The sequence below is a fragment of the Cajanus cajan genome, chromosome 8, assembly GCF_000230855.2.
Source record: "Cajanus cajan strain Asha chromosome 8, NIPB_CcT2T_4, whole genome shotgun sequence".
In the NCBI taxonomy this organism is placed as follows: domain Eukaryota; kingdom Viridiplantae; phylum Streptophyta; class Magnoliopsida; order Fabales; family Fabaceae; genus Cajanus; species Cajanus cajan.
The window spans coordinates 10,405,119-10,420,738 of NC_138524.1; the positions used below are offsets into that span (position 1 = coordinate 10,405,119).

The 15,620-nt window shown below is 30.8% G+C and overlaps 2 protein-coding genes across 10 annotated transcripts; one reads left to right on the plus strand and one right to left on the minus strand.

Moving 5' to 3' along the window:
- Nucleotides 1-220: 220 nt before the first annotated feature.
- On the plus strand, nucleotides 221-3,349 carry LOC109798938 (putative CCR4-associated factor 1 homolog 9). 9 transcript variants are annotated; one of them, XM_083062101.1, is made up of 6 exons: nucleotides 221-1,103; nucleotides 1,238-1,351; nucleotides 1,430-1,514; nucleotides 1,729-1,805; nucleotides 1,970-2,042; nucleotides 2,897-3,349. In XM_083062101.1, the coding sequence occupies exons 1-2, from the start codon at nucleotides 296-298 to the stop codon at nucleotides 1,258-1,260; spliced, it is 831 nt and encodes a 276-aa protein (XP_082918227.1). In that variant the 5' UTR covers nucleotides 221-295; the 3' UTR covers nucleotides 1,261-1,351; nucleotides 1,430-1,514; nucleotides 1,729-1,805; nucleotides 1,970-2,042; nucleotides 2,897-3,349. The 9 variants fall into 9 exon arrangements, with proteins under 9 accessions (XP_082918227.1, XP_082918229.1, XP_082918224.1 ...); XM_083062103.1 differs by having other exon boundaries at nucleotides 1,729-1,787; XM_083062098.1 differs by having other exon boundaries at nucleotides 1,729-2,042.
- Nucleotides 3,350-10,660: 7,311 nt separating this feature from the next.
- On the minus strand, nucleotides 10,661-12,103 carry LOC109799084 (uncharacterized). The gene is made up of 2 exons (XM_083062105.1): nucleotides 11,374-12,103; nucleotides 10,661-11,037 (listed from the first exon to the last, which is right to left on the minus strand). The coding sequence occupies exons 1-2, from the start codon at nucleotides 11,899-11,901 to the stop codon at nucleotides 10,993-10,995; spliced, it is 573 nt and encodes a 190-aa protein (XP_082918231.1). The 5' UTR covers nucleotides 11,902-12,103; the 3' UTR covers nucleotides 10,661-10,992.
- Between the last annotated feature and the right edge of the window lie 3,517 nt (nucleotides 12,104-15,620).

The following is a 15,620-nucleotide window of genomic DNA, read 5'->3' on the forward strand; positions in this document are numbered from 1 at the left end:
AAAAAAAAAAAAAAGGTGGCTAATCTGACCAAGTCTGGCATTGAGTCAGCATTGGTTCAGTCAAGCTTTCTGACGCGTCCAACTTTGACACTTTTACGCTACACTCATGACGATGACTCAACTTACACACTCTTTTATTTATTTATTTTAAATTTTAATCCACGAGAACCAGTTTCGACTTTCGACGCAACATCTTCCCCCACTCGTATAAAGCCTCACTCCACCCTCGCTCATTTCCCACAGGCCACAGGGAAAACAACAAACCAAAACGTGAAAGCAAAACGACAGCGAATCAATGGGCGTGTCCACCGAAGAACCGAACCCGGTCGCCATCCGCGAGGTTTGGGGCTCCAATCTAGAATCGGAGTTCCAACTCATCGGGGAACTCATCGATCGCTTCCCTTTCATCTCCATGGACACGGAATTCCCCGGCGTGATTTTCCGCCCGCACGTGGACCCCACCAAACCCTACAGCCACCGCAGCAAGCGCCCCTCCGACCACTACCGCCTCCTCAAGTCCAACGTGGACGCGCTCAACCTCATCCAGGTCGGCCTCACGCTCTCCGACGCCGCCGGAAACCTCCCCGACGTCGCCGGGACCCGCTGCATCTGGGAGTTCAACTTCCGCGACTTCGACGCCGCGCGTGACCGCTACGCGCCGGACTCCGTGGCGCTGCTCCGGCGGCAGGGGATCGACTTCGAGCGCAACGCCGCCGAGGGCGTGGACTCGTCGCGGTTCGCGGAGCTTGTGATGTCGTCGGGGCTGGTGTGCAACGACGGCGTGAGCTGGGTGACGTTCCACAGCGCCTACGATTTCGGGTACTTGGTTAAGATCTTGACCCGGCGCGATTTGCCGACCCGGTTGGAGGAGTTTCTGGAAGCCGTGAGGATATTCTTTGGGGAGAACGTTTACGATGTGAAGCACATGATGAGGTTCTGCGACACGCTCTATGGCGGCTTGGACCGCGTTGCACGGACGCTTAACGTGGACCGCGCCGTGGGGAAGTGCCACCAGGCCGGGTCAGACAGCTTGCTGACGTGGCACGCCTTTCAGAAGATTGTTGACACTTATTTTGTTAAGGATGAGCACCAGAAACATGCTGGTGTGTTGTATGGATTAGAGGTTTTCTGTTAATTATAAAATCATTATAAAGCTTTAAAATAATGATAATTCATTTCATTCGTTGGTTAATCTTGTTTTGTTCTATTCTCAATTTCTCATCACAAAATTTGGTAGGATATTGCGCTCATCAACTTTGATCATGGATGCCTTATTGTTGTTGGACCTCTAAATTCTGGCTTAAGCTTAAATTAAAACTTGACAATTAAGTAAATTACGGTGTTAAGCAAGGTATTGGAATTGCCAGATATGACTCGTAATCAATCTATGCAAGGAAAACTCAAATTGGTGAATATTATTCTTTGGTAGGTTGATTCTCGTGGATCAGTCAAAGCAGATGCTTGCGTAACGATCACGCACTTAAGGCAGGTGCACAAAAGCATTGTGATTGAAGGTGAGTTTGTACCCAATTTCACCTTTTATTTGTATCTTTACCATGTTTTCTCTTGTCGATAATAGATTAAGGAACTAGCACGTGGGCCGTGAAAGAATCAAAGTTCTCTCTTCCTAATTTCTGATGATGTTTATGAACATAATTAGAAGAAAAAAAAAAAAAAAAACTCTGCTGCTCGTGGATTTATTATGTTTATTTCTTTGATTGTTTTCAGCCTATTATAGCCAGAGCTTTAATAGCGGATTGGTGTTGCCTGAATAGAGTTCACGGAATGTAAGGGTTCTTGTGGCCGTAAGTACATTTTACTTTAATTTTTTTATCTGTTCAATTATTCCTTCGTTCTTACTTTTTTAATGGAGTTCATCTCATGACTTGATAGACATAAATAAATATTCTGTGTAAAATGTGGTGTTAAACTGCATTCATTTTACATATACTGATGGATTGTTTTTCAGTTTTTACACTTGGGTGCAGTTCTTGCAAATTATTTTTCTCCCAGGCCATTTTTAAGGAAGCAAAACTTGCTAGGTAATCTGTTTGTTTGACATAAATGTAAAAAGAAAAATGTTTGACTTATAATATAATATGCCTTTTAATTTAGTAGTATTTCGATTTTTAAATTGGTGTGATATTTAGCAATTGGTTAAGTTATATATTAAGGATATCTATAACTACTTTCCAGGCATGTGATATGTATAGACGTATGGGATTTGTATTATTTAATACACGCAGCTTTCTATTCGTTTATCTGATTATCTCCTTATATGTCAAAATATTTGTGGCACTAAAACTTACAAAGCAAGTATACATTCATATGATTCTTTTATGATATCGAAGATGTTTATGCTTATGAGACAAAGAATCTACTGATATTGTCACACAGGCTCTCAAGTAAGTTTACCTTCAAGGGTCCTTTTAAAGATTGCCTAGTTTCATGGACTAATTGGCTTATGTATGTTATTTTGTGTCATGCTCTTTTAGAACCACGTACTTCCTTGAATCTTGCAACTTGTAACTTTGATTTGTTTTAATTGGATTCCATTTCTCTCTCCCATTTTTCTAAATTAGTACTGTCAGTATTTTCTTGATGATGTTGCAATGATGACTGCTCAATGGCTTGAACAAGAGAGTAATGTAGTTGCTTTTTTTTTTTTCTCCTGATATTCATATAATGGATTCATTGATCTTCTCTATAATGATTTGGCTGCAGATTCTTAATTTAGATGTTTGAAAAATTAGTCATTGATTTCCAGTGTTATTCTCTTTAACAATTTAGTTGGATTAAAGGAACAAAAGCTATACTTAAGGAATGGTGTGAAGAGGTATTACTATTTATTCCTGGTGATTAGCTTTTGATGCTTTTACTTGCTGTTCATTGACAGGGGAATTGAATCATAGTTTCCCATTCAGGACACTTTTGATAGTATTCTCGATGGCTCAGTACGTTTTGGTTTTGTCTGGACCGGTTCGGTCTGGTCTTATCTGATTTGGTTCAGTCTGATTTTGGTCTGGTCTGAACCAGTTCAGTTTGGTTTGGTCTAGTTCAGTATAGTCAAATCCGGTTTGGTCTGGTGCAGTTCGTTCTGGCTTGGTTTAATCTGGTCTGGTTCGGTTCAATTTGGTCCAATCTGGTCTGGTATGAGTCTTGTTTGATCTAGTCTAGTTTGGTATGATTAGGTCTAACTGGTCCGATTAAGTCTGATTCGGTTCGGTCCAGTGTGGTATGGTTCTGTCGGGTATAGTTTGGTCTTGTTTGGTCATTCTAGTCAGATGTATCTTCACGCTAAAAGAACGAAAACTTAGATTTATTATACAAAAACTGATAATTTGACATACTAGTCACTCTTATTGGTGTAAATAAACATTAAATTTTAACACAAGATAAATAGATGTAGTATGAATTTTAATTTAAAGTTGAGCTTTTTAAGCAAATTAATTTATGATAATGTACCAAGTGCATACCGGAAATTCTTTTTTAAGGAAAATAATCATTTTTATTTTTTTAAAAAAAGAAGTGGTTTTTTTTCTTCTTCTAAACATACACTATTCACTGCTCTCATTTTTTTATAAGCAAAAAGAAATTTTTTGCTACTAGTTAAATATAAGAGATACTTGAATTAGAACACAAACGATGAATTTCATTCAGGAAAGAAAATAAATTGTTAAAAACAATAACCTTTTCATAACCCTCGAGAACAACACACCCTTGAAAACCTTTCCATAACTTGCATTTTTTTCATGTAAAAAAAATTATTGGACAATTACATACAAAGTCAAAGAGTTCCGAAAGTTGATTCAATTAAAATAAGTTGACCAAATCAGCATGTGTAAAATGTGAAAAGAAATTATCTTTGATTCAATTAAAAGAACAGAAAGTTGTCATCGGTGGCTTTGTGCTGGATATATTATTCGAGATATGCAACTTTCACGTGCTCCTTGGGGCCATTTTTTTTTTTGGTTTCTTATGGCTATTTTTTACATTCAAACAAACCAACCAAGATCAAATTCCTCGTACCACTCTTGGCCTTTCAAAGGCTCAACGTACTTGGTGCATGTTTGATTTTGCGTCGATGATCACATTGGCTTTTAAAACCGAATTTTTTTCTGCAATAATATTTTTTTAAAATATTTTTTACTTTATTTCTGAGCTGTGTTGTTGGTTCCGGCGAGTTTGGTGGCTGCCGGAATTCGGTTTTTGGGAACTGAATTTCAGGTAACCCCCCCCCCCCCCTTTTTTTTATTAAATTGTATTTTTTTTTAAAAAGAATTTTAAATTTTTAAACAATTTAAAAAAATCTAATAATTAAATAAAATTAGTTTATTAATATTTTTAAAAATTAAGTTAATATTATAATTTAATAAATAAAAAATTAATAAGTTATAATGTTAATAAATAATAAATTTAATAAGTTATATTTATAATAAATTTCAAATTTAATAAATAATATTTATAATAAGATTTTTTTATAAATAAATTAGAAATTTAATAAATAATAATTATAAAAGGTTATATTTATATATGTGTGTGTGTTTAAAAATATTAATAATATGTACAATTAAAATATTTTTATAATTACTAAATTTAATAAATTAGTATGTATTAAAAATAGTAATTATATTTTCAAAAGAATTACATTTATTACACTTAAAACTGATTACAACAATAAAGATCATTGGTGGGGAGAACTAAACGCATGATCAATATTTGAACATGTCTTCCTAGTGTGACCAGGGGTGTAACAATAAGAACAATTTTTTACACGATTATGTTGTTCTCTAATGTTCATCTTTGTTCTAATCCTTCTCGACTTAGGCCGACTCTTGGATATTCTCTTGAGTTTCGAATTTGGCCACAAAATTGGACCAGTGTAAGTAGACCAATAATCTTCATGTCGGAGCTCTCCAAACTGTCTTTCATATACCTTTGCAACTTGTTGTAAGGTATATATGGGAGAAAATATGCATATATATTAGGTTTAATAGGAGGTGTTTTTATGCTTGACAAAACAGGTAATAAGGTGTATCTTATGTATTTATCTTTATTAATAAATCTTAGAAGAACAAGACGATATAGTTAGGGTCTACTTGTTTAGCTATGAACAGAACAATGGGTGGTTGTGCATCATTGTTACAGTCTTGGGCGTGGCATCGCATGCCATATATTGTGCCAATTTCTAGAGTACCACCAACATTGCCTTTTGGTCTGCAAATGGAGTAGGGGTAGAGTATAAACTTTTGAAGTATACTTTATAATGATTAACACATATATATTAAAATTTTAATATTAACATTAATAATATTTTAATTTATTAATTATCAAAATTATTAATATTTTATACACATATATATTTATAATTCATTTTTACACTTTTTATAATATTTATTTTAAATATATATAATATTAAAATTTTAATACCATTTATATTATTATTTATATTAACATTATAACTTATAAGATTTTTAAGTTATTTAATTTAAAAACTAACTTACTTCTTTTAAATATAAAATATTATATATTTTTTTATTTATTTACAAACTAATAATTATATTTTTTAATAAATTATAATTTAATAAAAACAAGTAAAAGTAAAAGACTGCTCAGAATTTGAATTTTCAGAAATCGAATTCCGACAGCCATAACAATCGGAGAAGCTCAGAATTCGGTTCCTGGAGAATTCGAGAACCGAATTCTGAACATGAACAATAAATTGTGTTATTTCAGTAAATAAAGTATGCAAGGTTCTATTAGGTAAATATATATATATATATATATATATATATATATATATATATATATAAATATTATTGTAAAAAAAAATTCTTTAAAACCAAATCTAAAAGAGAGAATTGATGAAAAAGCAAGCTTGGATTACTTTTTGTTGATCCATGTCGAAATGTAACTATGCACTTAAATGTTAAAATGGATTACAATTCATACATTTCCACTACTTTTCAATAATCAATTTATCGATGAGTGTAGTAAAGTATTACATTTATAATAAATTTATATATATTGTTCTATTTTATAATTCAATTTTGTCTTTATCTATTTTTATTACATCATCCATTTTATGTCGCGTGTTTTTTCTCTTACTGTCTCTTTCATTTGATAAAAAATAAATTGTAAGTTTTTGTTATAGAAATAACGTTATTCATGATAGTACTGTGGTTAATGTTAAAATGTTGGCTTATGATTTGGTGATTTTTTTAAAAATAAAATCTGTTTCAAAATTTGTAAATATTTGCTTAAAAAAAATGTAAATAGAAAAATAATATTGGCAAAAAAAAACAATTATTTGCCCAATAAAACAATTCAAAATATTCATTGAGTTAAATTTTAAGATAACTTCTAAAGAAAATATTAGCAACACTCTTACTACCATATTGTTTTGAAATCAAATCCTATTAATAATCAAATTTTGATGGTCTCACCTTTTTATTTAACAATCTTCACTCATAATTATGTTAATTTTAATTTAGACTATTTGACTATATAAGGATAATCTTCAAAAAATATTACTAAAATAAGATTATTTTGAAATAATTTTCTATTTTGGAATGATCAACCGAGGAAGTTACTAATCAACTTAGCGACGCTCTTGTCATGTCATTTTTTAAGAAAAGAAAGAAATTCACCTAAAAATGACTCCAATTGTAATACATGACATCGATGTAAATGTCATTGTAACCGGTAACGATACCTTTTCTATCGCAAATGGTTGCAGTCATCTAAACTTTTATTTTATTTTTTACTATTTTCGCAATGATGCATTCCGAAAGAATTTTTTTTTTGTCACAATGAACCTAAGTAACACTATTATTTATTTATTTTTCAACAAGGTTCTTAAAGGAATACTGCGAAACATGTTATTTATGTTCAGTACTGGTACTCCACATTGGGAACAACTTTTTACTCTACAATACAAAAAATCACAGGATCACAATCCAAGAAACAATGACAACTAAATTAGTACTTAACCAAGGACGATATCACAATATTAGACACAAAAAAGTGGACAACTTGAATATCCCTAAAGAAAAAAGGAAGAACAAAAATGGAATAAGTAAAATACGCAAAAAAATCAAAATTAATTAGATAAATAAGTAAAATCAGAAAAAATAAAAAGTAAAAATTTAATAAATAAAATAGGTGTTTGCAGGTGGGAATAGCAGCACTAAAATAAATATGTTCGGCAACACCCCTTGTGAACCATGTTGAAAAAAAAAAAAATAGTGTCGTCAAGGCCACTCCGACACAAAAAAGAAAAATGTCTTCTCACAATGGGTCACCATGATAATACAGAAAAAAAAAATTTATTATATCACTACAACCAGTTTTGACAAAGCAAATATTACCACCAGTTGCAGCGATATTTGAGTCAGTGCCACGTGTTCCACCTAGAGTTGTTTTAGGTGATTATTTAAAAAAATATATTAAATGACATGATAGAAGTGTTGCTGGATTGACTAAGAGCATATGCAATTATAAGCAATTCCGTGCCACATTAGTTCTGGTATATTTTATAGGTTGCTTAAATTTTAGAAGCAATTCTGCTAAAATTTAAGCAACTCATAAAGTAAACCAGAACTGATGTGGCAGTGATGTGGCACAGAATTGCTTATAAGCAATCCTCATTGAACATGCTCTAACAACAATTATGGTTAAGCATTCCAAAATAAAAAAATTGTTTCTAAACAACCACACTTTAGGAATGGTTTGAAAACTACCTTAATATGACCAAAATGCCTTTGATCTATTTTAACTAATTATATAGTATGTGTTAGAAAGAGAGTGTTGTTACTTGTTAGCACCCTTTTAACTTCTAAATATTAAGAATATTTACAACAAAATGCAGAATAAAGACGACTTATTAGTGACCACCATGACAGTGTTGCAATTGTGATGATTACAAATCAATACATGAATCCCGTTTTTACCACTAGCTCCATCCCCATCTCTTTTGCACTTTCCGAGCCATATCTTCCTTTCCCCCATGTTTCACATTTCTCACGTTTTACTATAGCAAGTTTGACAACAACAAAGGAGCTATAATAACAATGATAGCAAAAGGCAATAAAAAAAAAAAAAGGAAAAAAGAAGGGGGATGTGGTGGCTATGATTTTAAAAATTGACTCAAATCAATTGAACTGGTGAGCCAACCAATTCTAGCCTCACATTAGATCAAATATTTCATTAATCTGTTAAGAATCAGTTTGGCCCGATCAATATTTTGATCAAACCTGTGAATTGGTGAGTTTTTGATTAGAACAATTAACCTTTAGGTGGTGTGATGGTACAGTCTAAGTAAAATATCTTTGAAAGTTTTAAAGGATTCCCATGTATGTGTAAATGCCTTACTATTGAAGCATATGATTTCTTATTATCATATGTAACACACACATGTATATACATACACACACGCACACTAAATTATGTTTTATTTAAAGATAGGACTTAGACATAGATTAATGTAATTATTTAATATTTTAGTGACTACTAAACTAATTACATACTTTACTATTATACAATTGATATAAATAACTTATACAGTATATTCTAATTTAAAATTATATGTTTAATTATATATTAATTTTTTGTAATTCAAGGAGTTTATAATTTGGTTGTTCCGTTATTATTATATATTGATAATAAATTTTGATAATAAATTTTTTTTGCATGTTTTAATGCATTAACTTGGTGAATATTATGACTTATGAGAAGAAAAAACTTAAAGAATATATTTTATTGTGCTTCATGTTTTGAATGGTTTAAATGAAACAAATATTTGAATTCACTAATTTTCTTATGTTTTTAGTGCATGAAATATGAATAATAGTGAAAAACAATTTTACACTTAATTTGTCTAGGTCACAACACAGACTCTAGTTGTGCTATTGAAGTAATATTGGTCTATATGAAAGACTAAGGTAGATCTACAATTTTTATAAGAGAACTTGATCAAATTCAATGTGAATCATAGAAGAAATTGATCTCGATATTGAAGTTGAAGTGCTGTCCATACAACTTTAAATTAGAAGGGAATAAACTAAAGTATATGTTGTTGTGAAAAATATGTATTAACGTTTCTCACAACATATATGTCTTGATTTCTCGTAAGAATTGGTTTTCAAGCAAGTTGATTGAACTTGTTACATTACATGTCGTATGCAATAGATGTTATATGACTCTTGATTTGGATTGGTACCTGTTGAGAACAATTTCACAAGCAAAGAAGAGACCTCTCTTTCTTTGTTTCAGCATATCTTGGATTGGAGTGGAAGTTTAATTTGGGCCCATGAAGAAATTAAGCATCACGTATCGCATGTGAAACACACATAATTAATTAAAGATAAGTTATAATTGATTAATTTCGCAATGAATTTATATAACCTATTTAATAATAAAGAGATATAACAAAAGTATAAAATAAATATAAAAAAATGATGTAAAGAAAGATAAATAACTTTTGTCGAAGATATTATAAAAATATTGTATTAATAATATAAATTCGTAATTAAGTGGTAGGTTCATAATCTGTTGTATTTTTAATTTAAGACTAATACCATAATTCAATATAAGTTTCAGAATAATGTGATTGAGAAATAATATTTTCATAGAATTATTTAAAAATTTCCTAACTTTGAAGACCAATCTAATAGAGATACTAAATTATTTAATCTCATATTTCAGAATGCAAAAGCTTCAGAAAAGTGTTATGGTGGAAGACGAGAAACTTCGCTCCCTTAAATTGACGAGCGTTCTTGTTGGATGCAAAATGTTGTACTCCACTAATCTAATTAATCTGCTAATAATGCTTTCTTCACTGAAAAGATAAAGTATAATTAAGGTACAGTGTTTGTTTAAGTTTTGGTACTTGTAGCTAACAAACTACAACTTAGATTAGTACTTTCCACTTTAAGCTTTCAAATCTAAGACCCATATCTGTCCTCTTACGCTACTACTATTAGATACTTTATCTAACTATTAATTACTTTTAAAAATTAAATGCAACAATTAATGCAAAATGTTTCTGTAGTAATGTCATTTGTTGACATAAGGTAAAAAAAACTTAGCTTGAAAGATGAGATATTGAAATTGAAATAGACTTTATATAAGATGAAGACTGTTATTTATAACCACATAGAGTGTATGAATTGTTGTATGTATACAATCTATCAATCAATATCAGCTTGAATAATAGGTCTACCTATGCTCTCTTATCTGCTAAGCTTAGAAGAAATAAGCTAATTAATGCATTTTATGTACATCAAATTAAAATAATTAATCCTATGTTAAATATAATTTTTACTTACCTCGTGAGATGGTATAATAGATAATATATGTTTACATAATGATTTATGCAATTAAGAATCCGTGTTCAATTTTTATTGCGTATAAAAATTCGTTAAATTAACAATAGTTATAATATTACGAATATAATTAATCTTTATTCTAGTGAATTAGAAAACACTTATGGTTGAAAAAAAAAAAGAAGCATAACTCTAAATTGAAATAATAAATTTAAGAATTTATATTTTACCGGAAAAAAAAATCACTCATAATTAACAAAAGTGATCAATCGTGTATTAACTAGTAACTCAAAAATTCATTTCTATATATTAAATGCTCAATTACTCCTAATAAATTGTTGTTGGAAAAAAGCATGAGCTTCTATTGATTAGTTAATCATTTACATTAAAGTATCATAATATCACATAAGCAAAAGAAGAAATTATAACCAATATCTCTTTCAAACTTACACAGCCACTTACGATTCTCAAGCTCCCATTTTCATACTTTTCAACCAAAACTCACTCCTTCCAACCCCACATAGTTATTTCATGCACTACTCATAAAAGAATGAATAAGAAGCCAACTTAAAACCATGATGTTTACATGCATCTTCTTCCCACGTGTGAATTCAATGCCTGCACATGGCCTAGACACGTGTGTGAGCTATCTTGGCTAGCTAACAAATCATCCATTGCCATGAAGCAATACTTGTGTTTGCACAAACAATCTCTATAAACACAATGTGAACAAGACATAATATCAACATAATTCCATCATGGATCTTACTACATAGACATTTTTAAGTGAAAAGAGTAAATCATGACATAACAATTCAATCGAATAACTAAAGATTCGTAAAGATACATCCATCCTTGTAACCTTTTTAAATATTGGTTTGATCATCATTAGATAACTTTTAATCTTAACTATTCATGTATGATTGTGTAGTCTAAATTTACTACGTGGCCAATGTTAATGGTATTGCCACGTTCACCGGCTCTTTGGAACGACGAGGGAGTTCTTGCGAGAGGGAGATGGTTCATAGGCGGTCGATGTGGTACTAACCTTGGGAGGAAAAGCTTCGTCGCAGATCTCGTTGAAGGCTTTAACAATGATGTGGTGGTGGCATGGCGCGTTTAGATGAAGAAAGCATTGTAGAAGATCTTGAAGATCGTCCTCGGACTCGATCTCCTTCTCGAAGATCATTTGGAGCATGGAGTGTCGGAAATCATGATATGGGTTGGAAGAGTCCTTCTCGATGGCCACGCTATCCACGAGGGGGCTTCGTTTGAGTACAACGTTGTTGTCTTTGTTACTATTATTGTTGTTGCTGTAATCATGAAAAGTGTCAGGTTCGGATATTGTGGTGGAGGTGAACTCTTCTTCATCCACGTGGTCGAGGGAAGTGGTGGAAGAGGCCATGCTACTAAGGTTTGGCTTTGGGAGAATGTGGTGAGGTTTTGGTGTTGGTTTTGTTTTTGGTTTTGGTTTTGGGGTTGGTTCGTGCACTTCGGAGGCCTTAGTTTTGGTGCAACCACAGGTTCCGTTTGCTGTGAAAACGGTTCTAAGAAGAGTTTTCTTATTGGAAGACATGAACCTAGGAAGTTAGTTAGGGTGCAGAAAGAAAGGGAGGGGTAATATATATAGAGTGGGAAAGGGGAAACAGAGGACTCTGTTTTTGTGGGATGAGGAATTGAGAAAGGACAAAAGTGGAAATGGGGGTGTTGGTAGGATTCCTTATCAAAATAACTTTGTGCTGAAAGAGAGAGAGATAGAAAGCGGATAAAGGGGTCAATTAAATTGGAGAGGAAGGTGGGATTAGGGATTGGAGTCTCTTTCCGAAATGTTTGGTGGAAAAATGGGTTGGAGTTTGGAGGGGTTTTATCAAACTATTTTGACTTGACGTAGGAGTTTAAGTCATTAATCATTTGATCAAGCTTCCGGGACAAAATTTCATCACCATCAGATTCTTCATTTCACTTTGTTTTCAATAGTTAAGGACTAGTTTTCAAATCATTAGAATTCAAAAAAAAAATAGTCAATAATGTAAAAACATAGTTCTTCATTTTGTTAATTACCATGTTGTTGTAAAATATTTATCATTTTTCTTAGTAAATTTGCCTTAAACTGAAAAGGAAGACTTATTTGTTACCTTAAGCTGAAAATGAAGACTTATTTGTTAGTAAATTTGGCTTCAAGAAAATAAACTGCCACTAATATTTTATATATTTGCGTATAGAGTATAGACTTCTCTGCCAATATTATTCTTTCGTTTTTTGCCGCTCAAGTTTTGTCTTTATACAGTGTCTAATATTGAGGACCATGGAAGTTTTCTAATAAATAGTTTAAGTAGCTTCAACCAGATTGATATATGTAAAAGATAGTTTTATGTATTAATTTAGACAAAAATATGCTTCTTTATTCACAATAAGCTTTATTCAAAATAGCCATAACGGACTTCCCATACCACCAGAAGTTTCATTCAAATAAATTATTTTGGTATTAGTTAATAATATATTACTATTAGCCGCATTGCTAGGATGACTAAACCTTTTTTGTGTAATGACACATTCTATGGTACAATAGGTTGTGTAGCACAAGATAAGGGAAAAAAAATGCCCATTTATTCAACTATTTGCCACTTGCTGCTATAAATGTTGCCATCCTTCTTAGACTATATTATTGTGCCGGTTATAATTAAGATATTTTTTTAATAGGTTTGAATATGTTTTTGTTTTTTAAAATAAGTAACTTTTATTTGGTTCTCATAATTTATTCTTTTAAAATTTATATTATTTTTATATCATAAAATGAGTAAGAATTGATTTTAGTCTCTTTAAAAAAAAGTTATTTCTTTAAAATTTAAAGTCATTATTTTTTACTCCGGATTATCATTTTAATATATATAAATAATATTTATTTTAGAATTTTATAAGAAAAATTTAGAAAGATTATATACTAACAAAGTATTATATGCAGTGGATCTCACTTATAGTAATCACTTGATGTTCTAATAAATAAATAAATAGTTAAAAAGAATTATATAGTTATAGAATTAAAAAATAGTTTCAAATTTTAGAAGATGAAAAGTAAAAAAATATAAAAATACAAGATTAAAATCAAAAATTTTACAAAAATTAAAAACATACGCTTTTTTTATAATTATGTTTTTTCATTTTATCAGAATTAAAATCTAAAACATTACTTTAAACAGATTAAGTTGAACACTACTTAAATTTAGGAGACCATTACATGTTTGTCAACAACTATAATATGAAAAACATTTTTTCAATAGTAATAGCATATGGTAAGAATGGAAAATATAATTAATCCTTAAGTTTACATGTGGTCCTCTTCCATCATTTGTTCATTTTTTTAGTGGAGGAAAATAGGTTTTGCCGTCTTGTCGATAACTCGCTTTGAGTTTTAGACATTAAAGTGCCACTAACCAGTTTCTTTATTAGGTGCATATCTGTTCTTAGATTATGCCATTAGGGTTAAATTATCCCATCACACATTTATATGAAGTGGTGCATATGGAAGATTTACCAAGTTCAAAAAAACTGAATTTCTAAGTTGAATTGAAGGATAATAAGTTAATTAATTTGATGCAAGGAGCACATTGTGCTTGTTGGAAGATCAATTCTAAGCCATCTGAAGCTGTAGAAGTAGTACAATGAACTTTACAAAGCAATTAAGGCACCTACTTTCTCTTGCATGTTCACCTTTACATTTAATCCGTTAGGACTAGCGTATACCAAACACACCCTATATATGGCATCATTAGCGATTCAAATTTTAGAATATACACATTTAGGAATTTAAAACAATTGTTTAGTAGGAGAGTTTAATTAATTATCTCATGAAAGAAAAATTGTTATGATATAGGAAAGAGATTGATTTGAGTTAGCCTGTTGACTCCATCGAAATATTTATTAATTATTATTGACTAGACGTATAAACTTCGATTTTAGACAATTTTTTAATATAAATTTCATATTAGGAAGTATTAATCTAAGTGAGTATGAGACGGATTTTTTTTTTGTCCCTATTTGAATTAAAATTTTAACCAAATTATTTATCTAAATTTAAATCATACGTAATTAAAACTTAAAATATATGAATTATAATCATATATATTTCATTGAATATATGGTTTGAGAATTAAGTGTGATAGTCCAAATGGCACGTCTAGATGAAAATAAGCAATCTGCTCACCTGACCCATGTGCTTATTAGATGTGCCACAAATGGCACTCTTATGGCACAAATCAAATAATTATAGTCGGATTAACTTTATAATATTTTAGTAAAACCTAAATTTTTATCCAATAAAATTTGATAGTTAATCTTAAAAATATTAATAGGAATTTAATTATTTGATATATATATATATATATATATATATATAATTTTTCATCAATTTAAATTAATGAAACGAAATATCAAATAATTTTCAAATTTTTAAAAATTTGCAAACTTAATCTATATTAAGAACTTTTAATTCAACGATTGAATTACTAAAACTTGATATAGAATATGAATTATTAAATAAAATAAGTATAATATAGACTTACTCTTAGAGTAAGTGGTATATATATACGTGTGTGTGTGTGTGCGTGTGTGTGTGTGTTGAAACAAACCAATTAACTCATTTCATTCGTAAACTAATCAACAATACATGAAGGGATATATTTAAAATCATGAAAACTAGCATACAATTCATATGTTCTTGCTAATTTGTGAGTAACTAAATTTTCTTATCTAGGTACAAATTTAACCCTATAGTTGGGTAACTCACGAGACAATATCTTATATTTTCACATTGTAGTACCATACTTAATTAAATCTATTTCTACACTATTGAAACTACTAACCACCCTCTAACAATTTGTCTCAAATATTACATTATAAAGTTCTTATGCACACACTCATTGCATCGCCTCTAGAAGCGTCATCGCCTCGCATTCGTTTGACTCAAGTATGAATGCAAGTTTGTGGGTTCTAACACTTATGAAATTAGCAAACCAATGCATTTATGTTATCCCAAAAATTCTACAATAACATTGAAAACTTTGTAGTCCTCTTGTTCTCCCAACTATTTAGGACTTTGAAAACCAATTCTTTCATACTTTCAACTTCTTCTAATAAGGGGCTAAGGAACAATTCACTTTCAATCCAACATTGTTAAACCCTATTTTGCAACCTCAATCTTGTAGGTAAGATGTCCCGGTAGATGCGCCATATAAATGACTTCACCTTAGTCGAGGTATTAAGACTCTAGTCACATAGTTCTTTCAACTACTCCATATT

What these genes read in the sequence shown, in the direction of transcription:
- LOC109798938 (XM_083062097.1), top strand. Translation starts at nt 296, where the DNA reads ATGGGCGTGTCCACCGAAGAACCGAACCCGGTCGCCATCCGCGAGGTT. An exon ending in TGAGCACCAGAAACATGCTG is followed by an intron (nt 1,104 to 1,237) that starts GTGTGTTGTATG and finishes AAAATTTGGTAG; the next exon opens with GATATTGCGCTCATCAACTT.
- LOC109799084 (XM_083062105.1), bottom strand. Translation starts at nt 11,901, where the DNA reads ATGTCTTCCAATAAGAAAACTCTTCTTAGAACCGTTTTCACAGCAAAC. An exon ending in ACGAAGCTTTTCCTCCCAAG is followed by an intron (nt 11,038 to 11,373) that starts GTTAGTACCACA and finishes TTGTGTTTATAG; the next exon opens with AGATTGTTTGTGCAAACACA.